The sequence below is a fragment of the Ranitomeya imitator genome, chromosome 6 (genome assembly GCF_032444005.1).
Source record: "Ranitomeya imitator isolate aRanImi1 chromosome 6, aRanImi1.pri, whole genome shotgun sequence".
Taxonomy (NCBI): domain Eukaryota; kingdom Metazoa; phylum Chordata; class Amphibia; order Anura; family Dendrobatidae; genus Ranitomeya; species Ranitomeya imitator.
This window is the reverse complement of record NC_091287.1, coordinates 14,466,139-14,484,202: the sequence shown is the minus strand read 5'-3', so window position 1 is coordinate 14,484,202 and position 18,064 is coordinate 14,466,139. Positions and strand designations below refer to the sequence as shown.

Sequence of the window (18,064 nt, the reverse complement as noted above, 5' to 3'; positions counted from 1 at the left end):
TATATTATACTCACCCAGGGGCAGTCCAGTGCAGTCCGGTCCGATGTCTGTCGCAAGTCCCGGTCCAGTCCGATGGGTGTAGCAGGTCCCGGTCCGATGGGTGTCACAGGTCCCGGTCCGATGGGTGTCGCAGGTCCCGGTCTGGTCCGATGGGTGTCGCAGGTCCCAGTCCGATGGGTGTCGCAAGTCCCGGTCCAGTCCGATGGGCGTCACAGGTCCCGGTCCGGTCCGATGGGTGTTACAGGTCCCGGTCCAATGGGTGTCGCAGGTCCCGGTCCGGTCCGATGGGTGTCGCAGGTCCCGGTCCGGTCTGATGGGTGTCGCAAGTCCTGGTCTGGTCTGATGGGTGTCGCAGGTCCCAGTCCGGTCCGATGGGTGTCGCAGGTCCCAGTCCGGTCCGATAGGTGTCACAGGTCTGGGTCCAGCGCCTCCCATCTTCTTGCGCCACCGGCCACCTGCTTGAAGTTGCTTCATCGCTCTCCGGCATCGTGCTTCTGCGCAGGCATACTTATCTGTCCTGTTGAGAGCAGAGCAGAGTACCGCAGTGTGCAGGCGCCGGGCCTCTCAGATCTTTCCCGGCGCACTGCAGTAATTTACTCTCCCCCCAGCAGGACAGATAAGTATGCCTGCGCCGAAGTGTGATGCCGGGGTGCAACGATGCAAGCAGGAGGGCGGCGGCGCAAGAAGATGGGAGGTGCCGGACCTGGACCTGCGACACCCATCTGTCCGGACTGCACTGGACCACCCCTGGGTGAGTATAATAAGTTATTTTTCTTATTTTTCAGGTCAGACCGGGGGCTTATATATAGCATTAGGCTGCCGTCACACGCTCAGTATTTGGTCAGTATTTTACATCAGTATTTGTAGCCAAAACCAGGAGTGGAACAAATAGAGGAAAAGTATAATAGAAACATATGCACCACTTCTGTATTTATCACCCACTCCTGGTTTTGGCTACAAATACTGATGTCAAATACTGACCAAATACTGATAGTGTGACGGCAGCCTCATAGAACGCTGTAGATAAGGCCTCTTTCACACTTCCGTCTTTTGTCCTCGGTCGCAATCCGTCGGTTGGGGCAAAAAACGGATCCTGCAAATGTGCTTGCAGGATGCGTTTTTTGCCCATAGACTTGTATAAGCGACGGATCGCGACGGATGGCCACACGTCGCGTCTGTCATGCATGTTTTGGCGGACGCAACGCACAAAAAAAAGTTTGATTTTTGTGCATCGCATCCGCCATTTTCGACCGCGCATGCGGGGCCAAAACTCCGCCCTGTCATTGTGACGGGCCCGTACCGATGGAAATGTGAAAGTAGCCTTAGCCCTGAAAGGCGGTGGCCGTATCTTATAGCGGCCAAAACAGGTGACAGGTTCCCTTTATCTAGATCAATAATGTTTTTTATAAACCAAAGCGCTGATACGCTAAAGTGCATATTGATTACTATCAACTATAAGAGATCATCACACACCAACAACACTTAATAATCTCACCCACAAAAAAACAGAGAAAAAAAGGGCAACTACTAAACCGATAGAAAACAACTGAAAATTATGAAGAATCCATGAAAAGTCGGGTAAATTCTATAGTTTCCAAGATACCAAATTCACAAGTCTTGAATGCTGCACATGTTAGACTATTACCCTGCTGAATCGGCTGCACCCAGGACTCGATGTCTACGCGACTCCTGCTATCCATAGACGACTGGGGGAAAATTCTCCAAAGTGCCACAAGATGTCATGATCTCATGAAAATATTGCACTAAATTTATCACAACGGTTAATGTAATACGCTTACACGCTGCTGTCCTAGACACTTCATTTCCCCTTCTGCATGTACTCGTGTCTTTTTCCCTGCACTTTAATTCGTGCACTTTTTATTTAGTGAATCCCCTCAGAATATTTTAGGACTTTCTGTCTTGTAATTCGGAAAGTCCATTTAAACCGAGCGGTCACGACAACAACCTCAGAGTCACATGAAAGGTTTTACAGTGAAAAGGTCCACAATATAGTTACACAATGTTGCTGAGGTTTGTTACATTGTTTCACTTTTCATTTGTTAAATACGCCGCTCCCCATCCCCAAATATGGATATTGCGGAGTAAGTTCCTGTGGACAGTCCAGATGTGCTCAGATCATATTCTGGAAAATCCTGGGTGATCTAATCATTTTTAGCTATTGTTAGATTTAGGTTTTTTTTTCCTCTTTATGTCCTATGTAGACGCCTGAACAGAGAGGCCTTTGACCCCAACGCCAGAATTGATACCGGCAGCTTGAAACTTCTCATATTAAAGTTGAATTTGGCGAGGTCAGCGTGAGTTTAGTCTGTTCACAGTTCGCCTTGTGCCTTCAGCGCTGGGAAAGTATTCAGCCGCTCCCAATGTCCCATCCTGACCGCTCCCTGATCCCAGGCTTCATGTGATGGTACTCCGCAGTCATCTGATTCCTTAACTCCTTCATTTAGTCAATCAACAGACTTAATAAATGTAATGGATAATGGGATCATGATTGAACCCGGTGGGATGGCTTTTACACTTTTTTTTTTTATCAGGATAGTGTCTGTGAAGTCTCCTGCGTTATGTACTGTGTTGTGTGTTATGTACTATTACTATTTGCTTACTGCAGGGTATTTGCTTATTTTGTTCTTTTTTTGTTTTAGGTTTTGTGTGTCAATGGCCGCAGTGTGAACATGCACAAAAGTGCTTGCAGGATGCGTTTTTTCCCCATAGACTTGTATTGACGACGCATTGCGACGGATTGCCACACGTCGCATCCGTCGTGCGACGGATGCGTTGTGCTTTGGCGGACCGTCGGCACAAAAAAACGCTACATGTAACGTTTTTTGCTGCCGACGGACCGCTTTTTCCGACCGCGCATGCACGGCCGGAACTCCTCCCCCACCTCCCCGCACCTCACAATGGGGCAGCGGATGCGATGAAAATCTGCATCCGCTGCACCCGTTGTGCGGCGCTTACAACGCTAGCGTCGGTAACCTCGGCCCGACGCACTGCGACGGGTCGAGCCCGACGCTAGTGTGAAAGAAGCCTAAGTACCCTCAGAGCTACCCGTCCTGGAATTTCTCAAGTATAGTGTCACCCACCCGCTGCTCACCCAAGCCTCAGCACCTGACCCCGAGTGGTGAATAACACACCTGTATTGGGCACACTGGAAATGTTCCCTGCATGAGTAACCATACCCGAATTACGTGGCAAGACAGCGCCAAGCAGCTCGACACAGGTATGGACACTCTTGTGTTGACCCAGAGCCATCTACGCGCTCACCCAAGGATACTGTCCCGAATGCCAGGTGATACCAGTCTTGAAGGCTTTCCCAAAACACGTTCCGCTCATAGCATAAGTGCGACAGGAGGAGCATATTCAGGGTGAGCTACAACCATCTATACTGTCACCAATATGGCAGAACGTGATAAAACATTACATCTCGGCAGGGGCAGAACGACTCCGCAAACATGGCAGGAAATGTCTCTTGTAAGAGGGTCCAGAGACGGTCTGTTCTAACCCTATTACAAATTATTTATCTTCTTTATAGCTTTATACACTATAAGGAGAAAACCAGACAATGTGGTAGAAGAACATTCAAAGACCCTCGGGCAGGACAGGGTTCAAGACTTCACCACATGACAGAGACCATGGGAGGGGGAGACCAACAAACCATCAGGTCCTTGTAACATTGGGATACTATTGTATAGACAGAGGCGTCAGAGGCCGGGTCCATCCATCTGGCTGCCCAGAGCCTTACTGGCATTGAGCTGCCGGGAGGCACAAACATAAACAGGAGCCATATTGTGTCTGCTGTGCGGGTCCCAGTGGGCACCTGGAGGCTTCATTACCTGGTGACATTGTCGACTTGTGATTGGGGGCCATGTTCTATAATTATGGTCAGTTCTATGCGAGGTGGAGACGTACAAATACCAGCTTTACTTCCCAGAATTTTTTTTTTTCAGTTTTGCTGACAGTAGTGTCCAAAATGAAAAATGAAACAAGATGAGCCTTATATAAGGGAAAATCCCATCACAGAGGCACCAGACAGAGAACAGAGAGGAGCATGGCCGCCCACGGGAGCCCAGAAGGTGACGCAGCACATTACCCCAATGTAGTAGTATCTGCATGCGATGGCATTATACCCTGAGATAGGGGCAGATATGGGCGCAGGATGGGGTAGTAATGAGATACTGAGTATTTACTGTAGAGACGTGTGAGTGATGAGGAACATTATGAGTAACATCTGACGGAATGTGAATGTATCCAGAGTGATGTGTGGAGGAGTACTAGTAGCATCATGGGTAGTGCGTGTAATAACGTAGAGTATCTGTAATAAGGTATAGTATGTATAGTAACTTATAGTATGTGTAATAACGTATAGTATGTGTAATAAGGTATAGTATGTACAGTAACTTATAGTATGTGTAATATCATATAGTATGTGTAATAAGGTATAGTAACATATAGTATGTGCAGTAATGTATGGCATGTGTAGTAGCGTATAGTAACCTATAGTATGTGCAGTAACGTAAAGTGGGTGTAGTAACGTATACTGTGTGTAGCAATGATAACTCCCGATCCTCCTTACAGTAATAATACCCCACATTCCTCCTTATAGTAATGATTCCCCGTTCCTCCTTATAGTAATGATTCCCCCGTTCCTCCTTACAGTAATAATACCCCACATTCCTCCTTATAGTAATGATTCCCCCGTTCCTCCTTATAGTAATGATTCCCCCATTCCTCCTTACAGTAATAATACCCCACATTCCTCCTTATAGTAATGATTCCCCCGTTCCTCCTTATAATAATGATTCCCCCGTTCCTCCTTATAGTAATGATTCCCCCATTCCTCCTTATAGTAATGATTCCCCCGTTCCTCCTTATAGTAATGATTCCCCCGTTCCTCCTTATAGTAATGATTCCCCCGTTCCTCCTTATAGTAATGATTCCCCCGTTCCTCCTTATAGTAATGATTCCCCCGTTCCTCCTTATAGTAATGATTCCCCCCGTTCCTCCTTATAGTAATGATTCCCCCGTTCCTCCTTATAGTAATGATTCCCCCGTTCCTCCTTATAGTAATGATTCCCCGTTCCTCCTTATAGTGATGATTCCCCCGTTCCACCTTATAGTAATGATTCCCCCGTTCCTCCTTATAGTAATGATTCCCCCGTTCCTCCTTATAGTAATGATTCCCCGTTCCTCCTTATAGTGATGATTCCCCCGTTCTACCTTATAGTAATGATTCCCCCGTTCCTCCTTATAGTAATGATTCCCCCGTTCCTCCTTATAGTAATGATTCCCCCGCTCCTCCTTATAGTAATGATTCCTCCGTTCCTCTATATAGTAATGATTCCCCTGTTCCTCCTTATAGTAATGATTCCCCCGCTCCTCCTTATAGCAATGATACCCCCGTTCCTCCTTATAGTATTGATGCCTCATGTTACTCCTTATAGTAATGATTCCCCCGTTCCTCCTTATAGTAATGATACCCCCGTTCCTCCTTATAGTATTGATGCCTCATGTTACTCCTTATAGTAATGATTCCCCCGTTCCTCCTTATAGTAATGATTCCCCCGTTCCTCCTTATAGTAATGATTCCCCCGTTCCTCCTTATAGTATTGATGCCTCATGTTACTCCTTATAGTAATGATTCCCCCGTTCCTCCTTATAGTAATGATTCCCCCGTTCCTCCTTATAGTAATGATTCCCCCGTTCCTAATTATAGTATTGATGCCTCATGTTACTCCTTATAGTAATGATTCCCTCATTCCTCCTTATAGTAATGATTCCCCCGTTCCTCCTTATAGCAATGATACCCCCGTTCCTCCTTATAGTATTGATGCCTCATGTTACTCCTTATAGTAATGATTCCCCCGTTCCTCCTTATAGTAATGATTCCCCCGTTCCTCCTTATAGTAATGATTCCCCCGTTCCTCTTTATAGTAATGATTCCCCCGTTCCTCCTTATAGTAATGATTCCCCCGTTCCTCTATATAGTAATGATTCCCCCGTTCCTCCTTATAGTAATGATTCCCCCATTCCTCCTTATAGTAATGATTCCCCCGTTCCTCCTTATAGTAATGATTCCCCCGTTCCTCCTTATAGTAATGATTCCCCCGTTCCTCCTTATAGTAATGTTTCCCCCGGTTCCTCCTTATAGTAATGATTCCCCCGTTCCTCCTTATAGTAATGATTCCCCCCGTTCCTCCTTGTAGTAATGATTCCCCCGTTCCTCCTTATAGTAATGATTCCCCCGTTCCTCCTTATAGTAATGATTCCCCGTTCCTCCTTATAGTGATGATTCCCCCGTTCCACCTTATAGTAATGATTCCCCCGTTCCTCCTTATAGTAATGATTCCCCCATTCCTCCTTATAGTAATGATTCCCCGTTCCTCCTTATAGTGATGATTCCCCCGTTCCACCTTATAGTAATGATTCCCCCGTTCCTCCTTATAGTAATGATTCCCCCGTTCCTCCTTATAGTAATGATTCCCCCGCTCCTCCTTATAGTAATGATTCCTCCGTTCCTCTATATAGTAATGATTCCCCTGTTCCTCCTTATAGTAATGATTCCCCCGCTCCTCCTTATAGCAATGATACCCCCGTTCCTCCTTATAGTATTGATGCCTCATGTTACTCCTTATAGTAATGATTCCCCCGTTCCTCCTTATAGTAATGATACCCCCGTTCCTCCTTATAGTATTGATGCCTCATGTTACTCCTTATAGTAATGATTCCCCCGTTCCTCCTTATAGTAATGATTCCCCCGTTCCTCCTTATAGTAATGATTCCCCCATTCCTCTTTATAGTAATGATTCCCCCGTACCTCTTTATAGTAATGATTCCCCCGCTCCTCCTTATAGTAATGATTCCCCCGCTCCTCCTTATAGCAATGATACCCCCGTTCCTCCTTATAGTATTGATGCCTCATGTTACTCCTTATAGTAATGATTCCCCCGTTCCTCCTTATAGTAATGATACCCCCGTTCCTCCTTATAGTATTGATGCCTCATGTTACTCCTTATAGTAATGATTCCCCCGTTCCTCCTTATAGTAATGATTCCCCCGTTCCTCCTTATAGTAATGATTCCCCCATTCCTCTTTATAGTAATGATTCCCCCGTACCTCTTTATAGTAATGATTCCCCCGCTCCTCCTTATAGTAATGATTCCCCCGTTCCTCCTTATAGTAATGATTACCCCGTTTCTCCTTATAGTAATGATTCCCCCGTTCCTCCTTATAGCAATGATACCCCCGTTCCTCCTTATAGTATTGATGCCTCATGTTACTCCTTATAGTAATGATTCCCCCGTTCCTCCTTATAGTAATGATACCCCCGTTCCTCCTTATAGTATTGATGCCTCATGTTACTCCTTATAGTAATGATTCCCCCGTTCCTCCTTATAGTAATGATTCCCCCGTTCCTCCTTATAGTAATGATTCCCCCATTCCTCTTTATAGTAATGATTCCCCCGTACCTCTTTATAGTAATGATTCCCCCGCTCCTCCTTATAGTAATGATTCCCCCGCTCCTCCTTATAGCAATGATACCCCCGTTCCTCCTTATAGTATTGATGCCTCATGTTACTCCTTATAGTAATGATTCCCCCGTTCCTCCTTATAGTAATGATACCCCCGTTCCTCCTTATAGTATTGATGCCTCATGTTACTCCTTATAGTAATGATTCCCCCGTTCCTCCTTATAGTAATGATTCCCCCGTTCCTCCTTATAGTAATGATTCCCCCATTCCTCTTTATAGTAATGATTCCCCCGTACCTCTTTATAGTAATGATTCCCCCGCTCCTCCTTATAGTAATGATTCCCCCGTTCCTCCTTATAGTAATGATTACCCCGTTTCTCCTTATAGTAATGATTCCCCCGTTCCTCCTTATAGTAATGATTCCCCCGTTCCTCTTTATAGTAATGATTCCCCCGTTCCTCCTTATAGTAATGATTCCCCCGTTCCTCTATATAGTAATGATTCCCCCGTTCCTCCTTATAGTAATGATTCCCCCATTCCTCCTTATAGTAATGATTCCCCCGTTCCTCCTTATAGTAATGATTCCCCCGTTCCTCCTTATAGTAATGATTCCCCCGTTCCTCCTTATAGTAATGTTTCCCCCGGTTCCTCCTTATAGTAATGATTCCCCCGTTCCTCCTTATAGTAATGATTCCCCCCGTTCCTCCTTGTAGTAATGATTCCCCCGTTCCTCCTTATAGTAATGATTCCCCCGTTCCTCCTTATAGTAATGATTCCCCGTTCCTCCTTATAGTGATGATTCCCCCGTTCCACCTTATAGTAATGATTCCCCCGTTCCTCCTTATAGTAATGATTCCCCCATTCCTCCTTATAGTAATGATTCCCCGTTCCTCCTTATAGTGATGATTCCCCCGTTCCACCTTATAGTAATGATTCCCCCGTTCCTCCTTATAGTAATGATTCCCCCGTTCCTCCTTATAGTAATGATTCCCCCGCTCCTCCTTATAGTAATGATTCCTCCGTTCCTCTATATAGTAATGATTCCCCTGTTCCTCCTTATAGTAATGATTCCCCCGCTCCTCCTTATAGCAATGATACCCCCGTTCCTCCTTATAGTATTGATGCCTCATGTTACTCCTTATAGTAATGATTCCCCCGTTCCTCCTTATAGTAATGATACCCCCGTTCCTCCTTATAGTATTGATGCCTCATGTTACTCCTTATAGTAATGATTCCCCCGTTCCTCCTTATAGTAATGATTCCCCCGTTCCTCCTTATAGTAATGATTCCCCCATTCCTCCTTATAGTAATGATTCCCCCGTTCCTCCTTATAGCAATGATACCCCCGTTCCTCCTTATAGTATTGATGCCTCATGTTACTCCTTATAGTAATGATTCCCCCGTTCCTCCTTATAGTAATGATACCCCCGCTCCTCCTTATAGTAATGATTCCCCGTTCCTCCTTATAGTAATGATTCCCCCATTCCTCCTTATAGTAATGATTCCCCCGTTCCTCCTTATAGTAATGATTCCCCCGTTCCTCCTTATAGTAATGATTCCCCCGTTCCTCCTTATAGTAATGATTCCCCCATTCCTCCTTATAGTAATGATTCCCCCGTTCCTCCTTATAGTAATGATTCCCCCGTTCCTCCTTATAGTAATGATTCCCCCGTTCCTCCTTATAGTAATGATTCCCCCGCTCCTCCTTATAGTAATGATTCCCCCATTCCTCCTTATAGTAATGATTCCCCCGTTCCTCCTTATAGTAATGATTCCCCCGTTCCTCCTTATAGTAATGATTCCCCCGTTCCTCCTTATAGTAATGATTCCCCCGTTCCTCCTTATAGTAATAATTCCCCCGTTCCTCCTTATAGTAATGATACCCCCGCTCCTCCTTATAGTAATGATTCCCCCGTTCCTCCTTATAGTAATAATTCCCCCGTTCCTCCTTATAGTAATGATACCCCCGTTCCTCCTTATAGTAATAATTCCCCCGTTCCTCCTTATAGTAATAATTCCCCCGTTCCTCCTTATAGTAATGATTCCCCCGTTCCTCCTTATAGTAATGATACCTCCCGATCCTCCTTATAGTAATGAGAACTCCCACCCCTTGTGGCTCCTTATAATAATATTAGGGACATTGTGTCCTGACCCTACAATAAACCTGTAACAAGCCCCCGTAAATGCAGCTACAACTATATGTTTGCCATATATCCTGACTGTGTCAATGACATAACAGCAGATCTCTCACCATCTCATATTCATCCATGCAGGTAATGGATTTTGTGGACCTCACATAGAAGATTTGAGAAAAGTGATGTGGATTAAATCAAGTCCTAATCTGTCAAATGAGAATAAGGAGGTCGGACTCCTGAACATCTACAAGATGCTCCTAAATTATGATCCAAAACTCAAGAAATGGGATTTTGGGAATGGAGGTCCAGGGAGAGACAACAAGGTCATAATGATGATTGGTGAAACCGGAGCTGGAAAAACCGTCCTCATCAATGCCCTCGTCAACTACATTTTTGGGATCCAGTGGAAGTACGACTGCAGGATCCAATTAGTTGGAGAACACCCCCTAGGACAGGCCAGGGATTCATGTCAGAGATCAAAGCTCATGGTGTATCAGATCAATCATCAATCGGAATTCTGTATCCCATTCTCTGTAACCATCATTGATACTCCTGGACTTCCGGAGACCCGAGGTGTGAGTCCAGATAGACGAGCTATCCAGCAGATCCGGGAATTATTCTATAACTCGGAGTTAGACCACATTGATGCAATTTGTTTTGTGGCTCAATCATCAATGACCGATTTGTCTCTCACTCAGACATACACGTTTGATTCCCTCCTGGCTATGTTTGGCTCAAGCGTACAAAAAAATATAGTGATCTTCATGACTTCTGCCGATGATGACCAAAACGCACAGATCTGTGCCAGGGTTCCATGTGCAAAAGATAGAAATGGTTGTCCCATCCAGTTCATGTTCAATGATAAAGTGTTATATGCAAATAATTCCCTGGATGACAATACGGCTAATGAGCAGCAGTGGAGTTCGGGGATGGAAAACGTCAAGAACTTTTTTACATTTTTGTCTGGAACCTCGCGAAACAATATAATTTTACCAAAGAACATCCTCATGCAGAACAATGCCACTGAAATCACGGTGGAGGCACTGGTCCATAGAATCAAGGAGGTGATGTCCAAGCAGTACGAGCTGGAGCAAACCGAGAAAATCCTTACTCGACACAGAGTCGAAATAGAAAAGAATGAATGTTTTGAATATGAAGTGACCAAACCAATCAAAAAGAAGATTGAGACCATGAAAAACTGCACCAACTGCCGGGAATGCAGCTCCACCTGTCACCATGATTGCTTTGTGGCCTACAATGCCATCGTCCGTTTGTGCGAAGTGTTTTATTTCAGTGCCACTTGCAAGGTTTGTGAACACGGATCTAGTGAGCACTTCTCTGAGAAGTTTCTATGGCAAAACCTGGTTATCAACCAAAGAGCCACTTACAGAAGCCTAAAGATGAAGTATCAAAGAGACGACCAAGAAGTGTTGACATACCAAATGGTTCTCGAGAGGCTCAAGGCTGAAACGGAGCAGCTTGGAGAAAATGGCGCTCAACTTATCAGGAGGGCAACTGAGCACGTTAGGCAGTGCACTTCCATAAGGTCTGAAGATGAATTTATGGAGCAGCTCATTGAATCTGAGCAGTATACAAGAGATTGCGGATTTCAAGGGAGAATTGAGATGCTTAGAAGAGCCCAAATTCGTATTAGAAGAAGATAGAAGATCTCAAGAATGTTACAAGATCATTAATGGGCACAAGTCAACTTCAGAACCCCAGTTCCTTGTGTCATCTGAATCTCATTTACTACCTGAGTCTTCTCTGACTGTTACATTAGACTGGTGTTTCCAAGAGGAGAGGACTTCAAGCACTCATGCCTCATGCATCTTGATGGAGAATGGCTGTCTCTTGAATGGAAGTGGATACTGACCTGATTCCTGAGATTGATGGTTCTTCCACATACAGAATCATGCCTCAGCGAACAGATGCCCAACCTGTCTACTAGATCTCTACCAGATCCACAATAGACTAACTGATCCCCACCACATCCTCACCAAAGTAAAGCCTCCTCGACCACATAGATACCCAGCTACCAGAGTTACACCATGTCCACTCCCAGCTATCAGATCAACATCCTACTACTAGATCCCCACATCTATTTCATCTTCAAGATCTCATCCCAGCTAAAGGATCCTCACCATATCAACAACCAGCCAGATTTAGATATAGTCATTGGATCCCCAAGACAGCCCAACCCAGCAAGTACATTTTCATCCAGTCAGCAGATCCACACCCATATACCAGACTCTCACCCGTATATCAAATTTACGCCCATGTTCAAGAGATACACCCAGCTACCAGATTCTTACCAATACACCAGATCCTCCACCATAGCTAGACTCCGAAACCACATCCTTGCCCAGATACCATATCCTCATTCAGATACCAGATCCCCATTCAGATACCAGATCCTCCCAGTTCACACCCTGCTACCAGATCCACACAAACACTCCAGACTCCCCCAGATCCTTCCAGCTACCAGATCCAGACTAATTTGACATTTTGAATACGACTCTTCGCGTTTGTTCACACAAGGCCCCTTAATGTAGGCCCCTTAAAAAATAGTGAGGAAAGAATGGTTGTAGATGACGAGGAAAAAGCTAACATATTAAACACCTTCTTCTCCACGGTATTCGTGGTGGAAAATGAAATGCTAGGTGAAATCCCAAGAAACAATGAAAACCCTATATTAAGGGTCACCAATCTAACCCAAGATGAGGTGCGAAACCGGCTAAATAAGATTAAAATAGATAAATCTCCGGGTCCGGATGGCATACACCCACGAGTACTAAGAGAACTAAGTAATGTAATAGATAAACCATTATTTCTTATTTTTAGGGACTCTATAGCGACAGGGTCTGTTCCGCAGGACTGGCGCATAGCAAATGTGGTGCCAATATTCAAAAAGGGCTCTAAAAGTGATCCTGGAAATTATAGGCCAGTAAGTCTAACCTCTATTGTTGGTAAAATATTTGAAGGGTTTCTGAGGGATGTTATTCTGGATTATCTCAATGAGAATAACTGTTTAACTCCATATCAGCATGGGTTTATGAGAAATCGCTCCTGTCACCAATCTAATCAGTTTTTATGAAGAGGTAAGCTATAGGCTGGACCACGGTGAGTCATTGGACGTGGTATATCTCGATTTTTCCAAAGCGTTTGATACCGTGCCGCACAAGAGGTTGGTACACAAAATGAGAATGCTTGGTCTGGGGGAAAATGTGTGTAAATGGGTTAGTAACTGGCTTAGTGATAGAAAGCAGAGGGTGGTTATAAATGGTATAGTCTCTAACTGGGTCGCTGTGACCAGTGGGGACCGCAGGGGTCAGTATTGGGACCTGTTCTCTTCAACATATTCATTAATGATCTGGTAAAAGGTTTACACAGTAAAATATTGATATTTGCAGATGATACATAACTATGTAAAGCAGTTAATACAAGAGAAGATAGTATTCTGCTACAGATGGATCTGGATAAGTTGGAAACTTGGGCTGAAAGGTGGCAGATGAGGTTTATCAATGATAAATGTAAGGTTATACACATGGGAAGAAGGAATCAATACCACGATTACACACTGAACGGGAAACCACTGGGTAAATCTGACAGGGAGAAGGATTTGGGGATCCTAGTTAATGATAAACTTACCTGGAGCAGCCAGTGCCAGGCAGCAGCTGCCAAGGCAAACAGGATCATGGGGTGCATTAAAAGAGGTCTGGATACACATGATGAGAGCATTATACTGCCTCTGTACAAATCCCTAGTTAGACCGCACATGGAGTACTGTGTCCAGTTTTGGGCACCGGTGCTCAGGAAGGATATAATGGAACTAGAGAGAGTACAAAGGAGGGCAACAAAATTAATAAAGGGGATGGGAGAACTACAATACCCAGATAGATTAGCGAAATTAGGATTATTTAGTCTAGAAAAAAGACGACTGAGGGGCGATCTAATAACCATGTATAAGTATATAAGGGGACAATACAAATATCTCGCTGAGGATCTGTTTATACCAAGGAAGGTGACGGGCACAAGGGGGCATTCTTTGCGTCTGGAGGAGAGAAGGTTTTTCCACCAACATAGAAGAGGATTCTTTACTGTTTGGGCAGTGAGAATCTGGAATTGCTTGCCTGAGGAGGTGGTGATGGCGAACTCAGTCGAGGGGTTCAAGAGAGGCCTGGATGTCTTCCTGGAGCAGAACAATATTGTATCATACAATTATTAGGTTCTGTAGAAGGACGTAGATCTGGGTATTTATTATAATGGAATATAGGCTGAACTGGATGGACAAATGTCTTTTTTCGGCCTTACTAACTATGTTACTATGTTATGTTACAAGGCATTTTTGCAGCATTTTTTTCTGCTCCCAAAACTCTCTTGGCAGGAAACGTGCTGTGAACAATATGCATACATTTGTTGTTTTACATGAGTTTTTACTGTATTTTAGTGCATTTCCCAGGTGGATTTCATATGTGCTTTTGTCTACAGTATATGTTAATAAAGTTAGTTAAAAGAATGTCTGAAAAGAGAAGCGATTTTATAATACAAAAACACTGCAAATAGATTTAAAAAAAAATGCTGCAGAAAGTATTTGCATTATATCAGCCTTTTTGCAGGCTGTTATTGCTTTCAGCAGGGGGGGGGAGGGTAAAAATGCTGCAGAAAGTATTTGCATTATATCAGCCTTTTTGCAGGCTGTTCTTGCTTTCAGTGGGGGGTAAAAATGCTGCAAAAGTGCTCAAAAAAATTAACTGCTGCGATTTACGCTCTGAAAAAAAGCAGCATGTGCATGAGATTTCAGAAATCTCACCGATTTTGCTGGTAATGTAAAAGGCTACATTTTTTATTCACCATGTTTGCTGCTCGTGTGAACATACACTTAGGGCTTCAGACGACCGTGCAAATCGGTCCAGGGTCGGATTGCAATGCACAGACTGGCCGCGGCATTCCAGAACCGACAGCTTCATGTCATGATCCGTTCCGGAGTTTTGTCCTGTCTGCCCTTTTTCCGGCCGGATCATGTCAAGGGTTAACTTGCTCTGCCTCATTCTGGGTTCAGGTTTGCTATTTAGCTCCGATGCTTCCTGCCGGCGATGTCAGCTATAGTTCTGCCTTCGGCGTGTGAACCTGACACTGGTAGATCCTGATTTGTCCTGCTGTGATCCCCGACTTGCCCCGTGTCTGTTGACTCCCTCTGTCTGCCCTTTCCCCAGTATTTCCCTGTTAGTTGGTTTGATTCCCTGGTTTTTGACTTGGCTTGTATTCGGACTCGTTCCTGCCTTATTTGTCTTTTCCACTTTCAACCGTTGCTGAACCCCCTGGCTTGTTCCTGACCACGTGTACTGCTGCAACCTCTGGTACTTCTGCTTCGGACTGTTTTTTGACTCGGCTTGTCTGACCGCTCTCTCGCCACTTGGTGGCACCTGTGCTGTTGCTCTGTGGTGCTACTCTGTGTGTGCAGCCTCACTTCACTCCCAAGCTCCCCCTGGTGGAGGTTGTGCTATACTGCACTGCAGCAGCATGACACTTCATGTATGTCCATGAGAGCCGCGCCAGTCTGTGCATTAGCGGACCGTGCTCTGACCGAATTACATGGCAGTCTGCATGAAATCTTAGACTGCTGGAATGAGAATCCCTCCAGACTTTGAGATGCAAATTCAGATCTGCATTTATTACGCCATTGGGTGTCACAAAAGGACAAGAGCAGCGATGATGTCCTTCTTCTGGCTGGCACAGCACGTGGGGAATCCCTGGTGATCCAGATCCTGGAGAGACAGTCACTCTTTTGAGTTTGCCTGGACAGGATCTTGGGCAGTAAGGATCAGAATCTGCAGGATCCACATTCTCTACTCTGGAGGATGAGTGGGTCCATGTCTGAATAATGACGGATGAAAGCGTCTGATCTGACTTACATCGGTCCTGCCACTGCCATGTTGTGTTAGAGCGATGTAACTAATGTATCCAGTAACCTTACAAATATAGATAGAATCCTTCCAAACATTCTGTATAGGATTCATTGCATCAATAAACTCTTAGGTGTCCAGCTGTTGTTATTTTTGGCTCATTTCTTTGTGTTGGTGAGGATTGTAGCGAAAGAGGCGCTGAGCCAGGACCCGGCCCGTGGAGCTTGAGGACTATCATGTCAGAAGATACACAGGGATGATTAGAGGGGCTGTCCACTACTAAGCCCCTGCGCAATACTCTTGTTTCCCCCTTGAAGTATAACAGCACTTATAATATGCTGAAAAAGAACATGGAGCGCACCTCCAAAAATCGCAGTGATCTAATGCTGCTAGGCAAAAATATATATAACTGAGCATGAGGTTCTTAGTTTACCCTTGTGATCAGACTTGTATGAAGCCCACTGCCACGACACGGCGAACCTCATACTGGGACCCTGAGCGGAGCCGTGCGCCGACCACCGCTGCAGCGACAATGCACCGGCAGGGCGGACGGCCTGGTGCCCCACAGCACCCAAACTGCAAGACTTAACATCATGCTCAGTTATATATATTTTTGCCTAGATCATTGTATGATTTTCGGAGGTGCGCTCCATTCTCTTTTTCAGCATATAACACTTACACTCCCGTTCCGGCGGTGACTCCACTGTCTCTCCAGCGATCAGTGCGACATCATGCGACCCCTGCGGCCAATCAGTGGCTGCTTCAGTCTCCCCTCCTTTTACATCTAATATATAAAGCTATATGTGTGTGTGTGTGTGTGTATGTATGCGTGTATGTCCGGGATTGGCATCTGCACCGTCGCAGCTACAGCCACAAAATTTTGCACAGTCACACGTCTGGACCCCGAGAGCGTCATAGGCTATGTTGTGAGGTGAAATTTTAACCCCGCGCTTTCCAATTCACCAAACAATTTTGCCCCTATCTACATAATGGGAAAAAAATGAAAGGAAATGTGTAGGAGGCAAATTGACAGCTGCCAGATGTGAACAAGGGGGACTTAAAGAATGAGAGCGATGGGGCCAAAGAGTATATACCGTACAGTTGCTAAGGTGGGGCCCCGACATGGGATACTCACCACACACGGGGATATGAACACACACACAAAATGCGCCACACACTACCACGTGCTTGAACACATATTACCCTCAGCACACATTTCACCACAAATACACCAACCTCGCCACATAAAAGTAGAAACACAAAAGTCGCCGCTCAAAACTCGCCACGCGCAGAACTCGCCACATGCAAAAACTAGGCTCTTGCAAAACTCGCCACAAGTGCAAAACTCACCTCATGGAAAACTCGCCACACGCAAAACTTACACACGCGTAAAAATTACAACATGCACAAAAGTTACAACACATGCAAAAGTTGCCTCACACAAAACTTGCACATACTCTAAAGGCACCACACATAAAACTCGCCATGCGCAAAACTCGCCATGCGCAAAACTTGCTGCACACAACTTGCTACACTAACCTGTCACATGCAACTCGACACACAAAAAGTTGCTACACGCATGTCGCCACGCAAAACTCATCTCACAAAAGTCGCTACATGCATGTCGCCACACGCAACTCAACACACACAACTTGACAAACGAAACTCGCCCTAAAACACACACAAGTCTGGTATTATCCTTCAAAAATAAAAATCTGATTAATAAGCATACAAACTACAACAAATGTACCATATAGGAAATACGGCAGCTGTCAGTCACATGACCTGTCTATTATGTGTATGTGTGAGCTAATATATACTGCCAGGGGGAGGGCTTCCTGTTGGCTGGGGATTTATCAGGCTGCCAATTTAGCTTACAAATACTGAGGTAAAAATACTGAGCAAATAATGTGTGAACGAGGTCTAATACAGGAGGAGATGACACACAGGTATATACTATATACAGGGGAGATGACACAGATATATACTATATACAGGAGAGATGACACACAGGTATATACTATATAGAGGAGGAGATGACATACAGGTACATATATATACAGGAGGAGATGACATACAGGTATATACTATATACAGGAGGAGATGACACACAGGTATATACTATATACAGGAGCAGATGACCTACAGGTATATACTATATACAGGAGGAGATGACATACAGGTATTTGCTATATATAGAAGATGACATGCAGGTATATACTATATACAGGAGGAGATGACACACAGATATATACTATATACAGGGGAGATGACACACAGTTATATACTATATACAGGAGGAGATGACATACAGGTATATACTATATATAGAAGGAGATGACATTCAGGTATATACTATATATAGGGGAGATGACACACAGCAGGTATATACTATATACAGGGGAGATGACATACAGGTATATACTATATACAGGAGATGACATACAGATGTATACTATATATAAGGGAGATGACAAACATGTATATACTGAGGTGATGAGGTGAAAATGAGAGGTGTGAGGTGAAAATGAAAAGGTGT

The 18,064-nt window shown here is 44.7% G+C and overlaps 1 protein-coding gene across 1 annotated transcript; it reads left to right on the top strand.

Annotated features, from left to right (window-relative positions):
* The first annotated feature begins 3,955 nt into the window (after positions 1 to 3,955).
* Positions 3,956 to 14,131, top strand: LOC138641644 (uncharacterized). The gene is made up of 2 exons (XM_069729195.1): positions 3,956 to 4,091; positions 9,761 to 14,131. The coding sequence occupies exons 1-2, from the start codon at positions 4,067 to 4,069 to the stop codon at positions 11,284 to 11,286; spliced, it is 1,551 nt and encodes a 516-aa protein (XP_069585296.1). The 5' UTR covers positions 3,956 to 4,066; the 3' UTR covers positions 11,287 to 14,131.
* Positions 14,132 to 18,064: the final 3,933 nt, after the last annotated feature.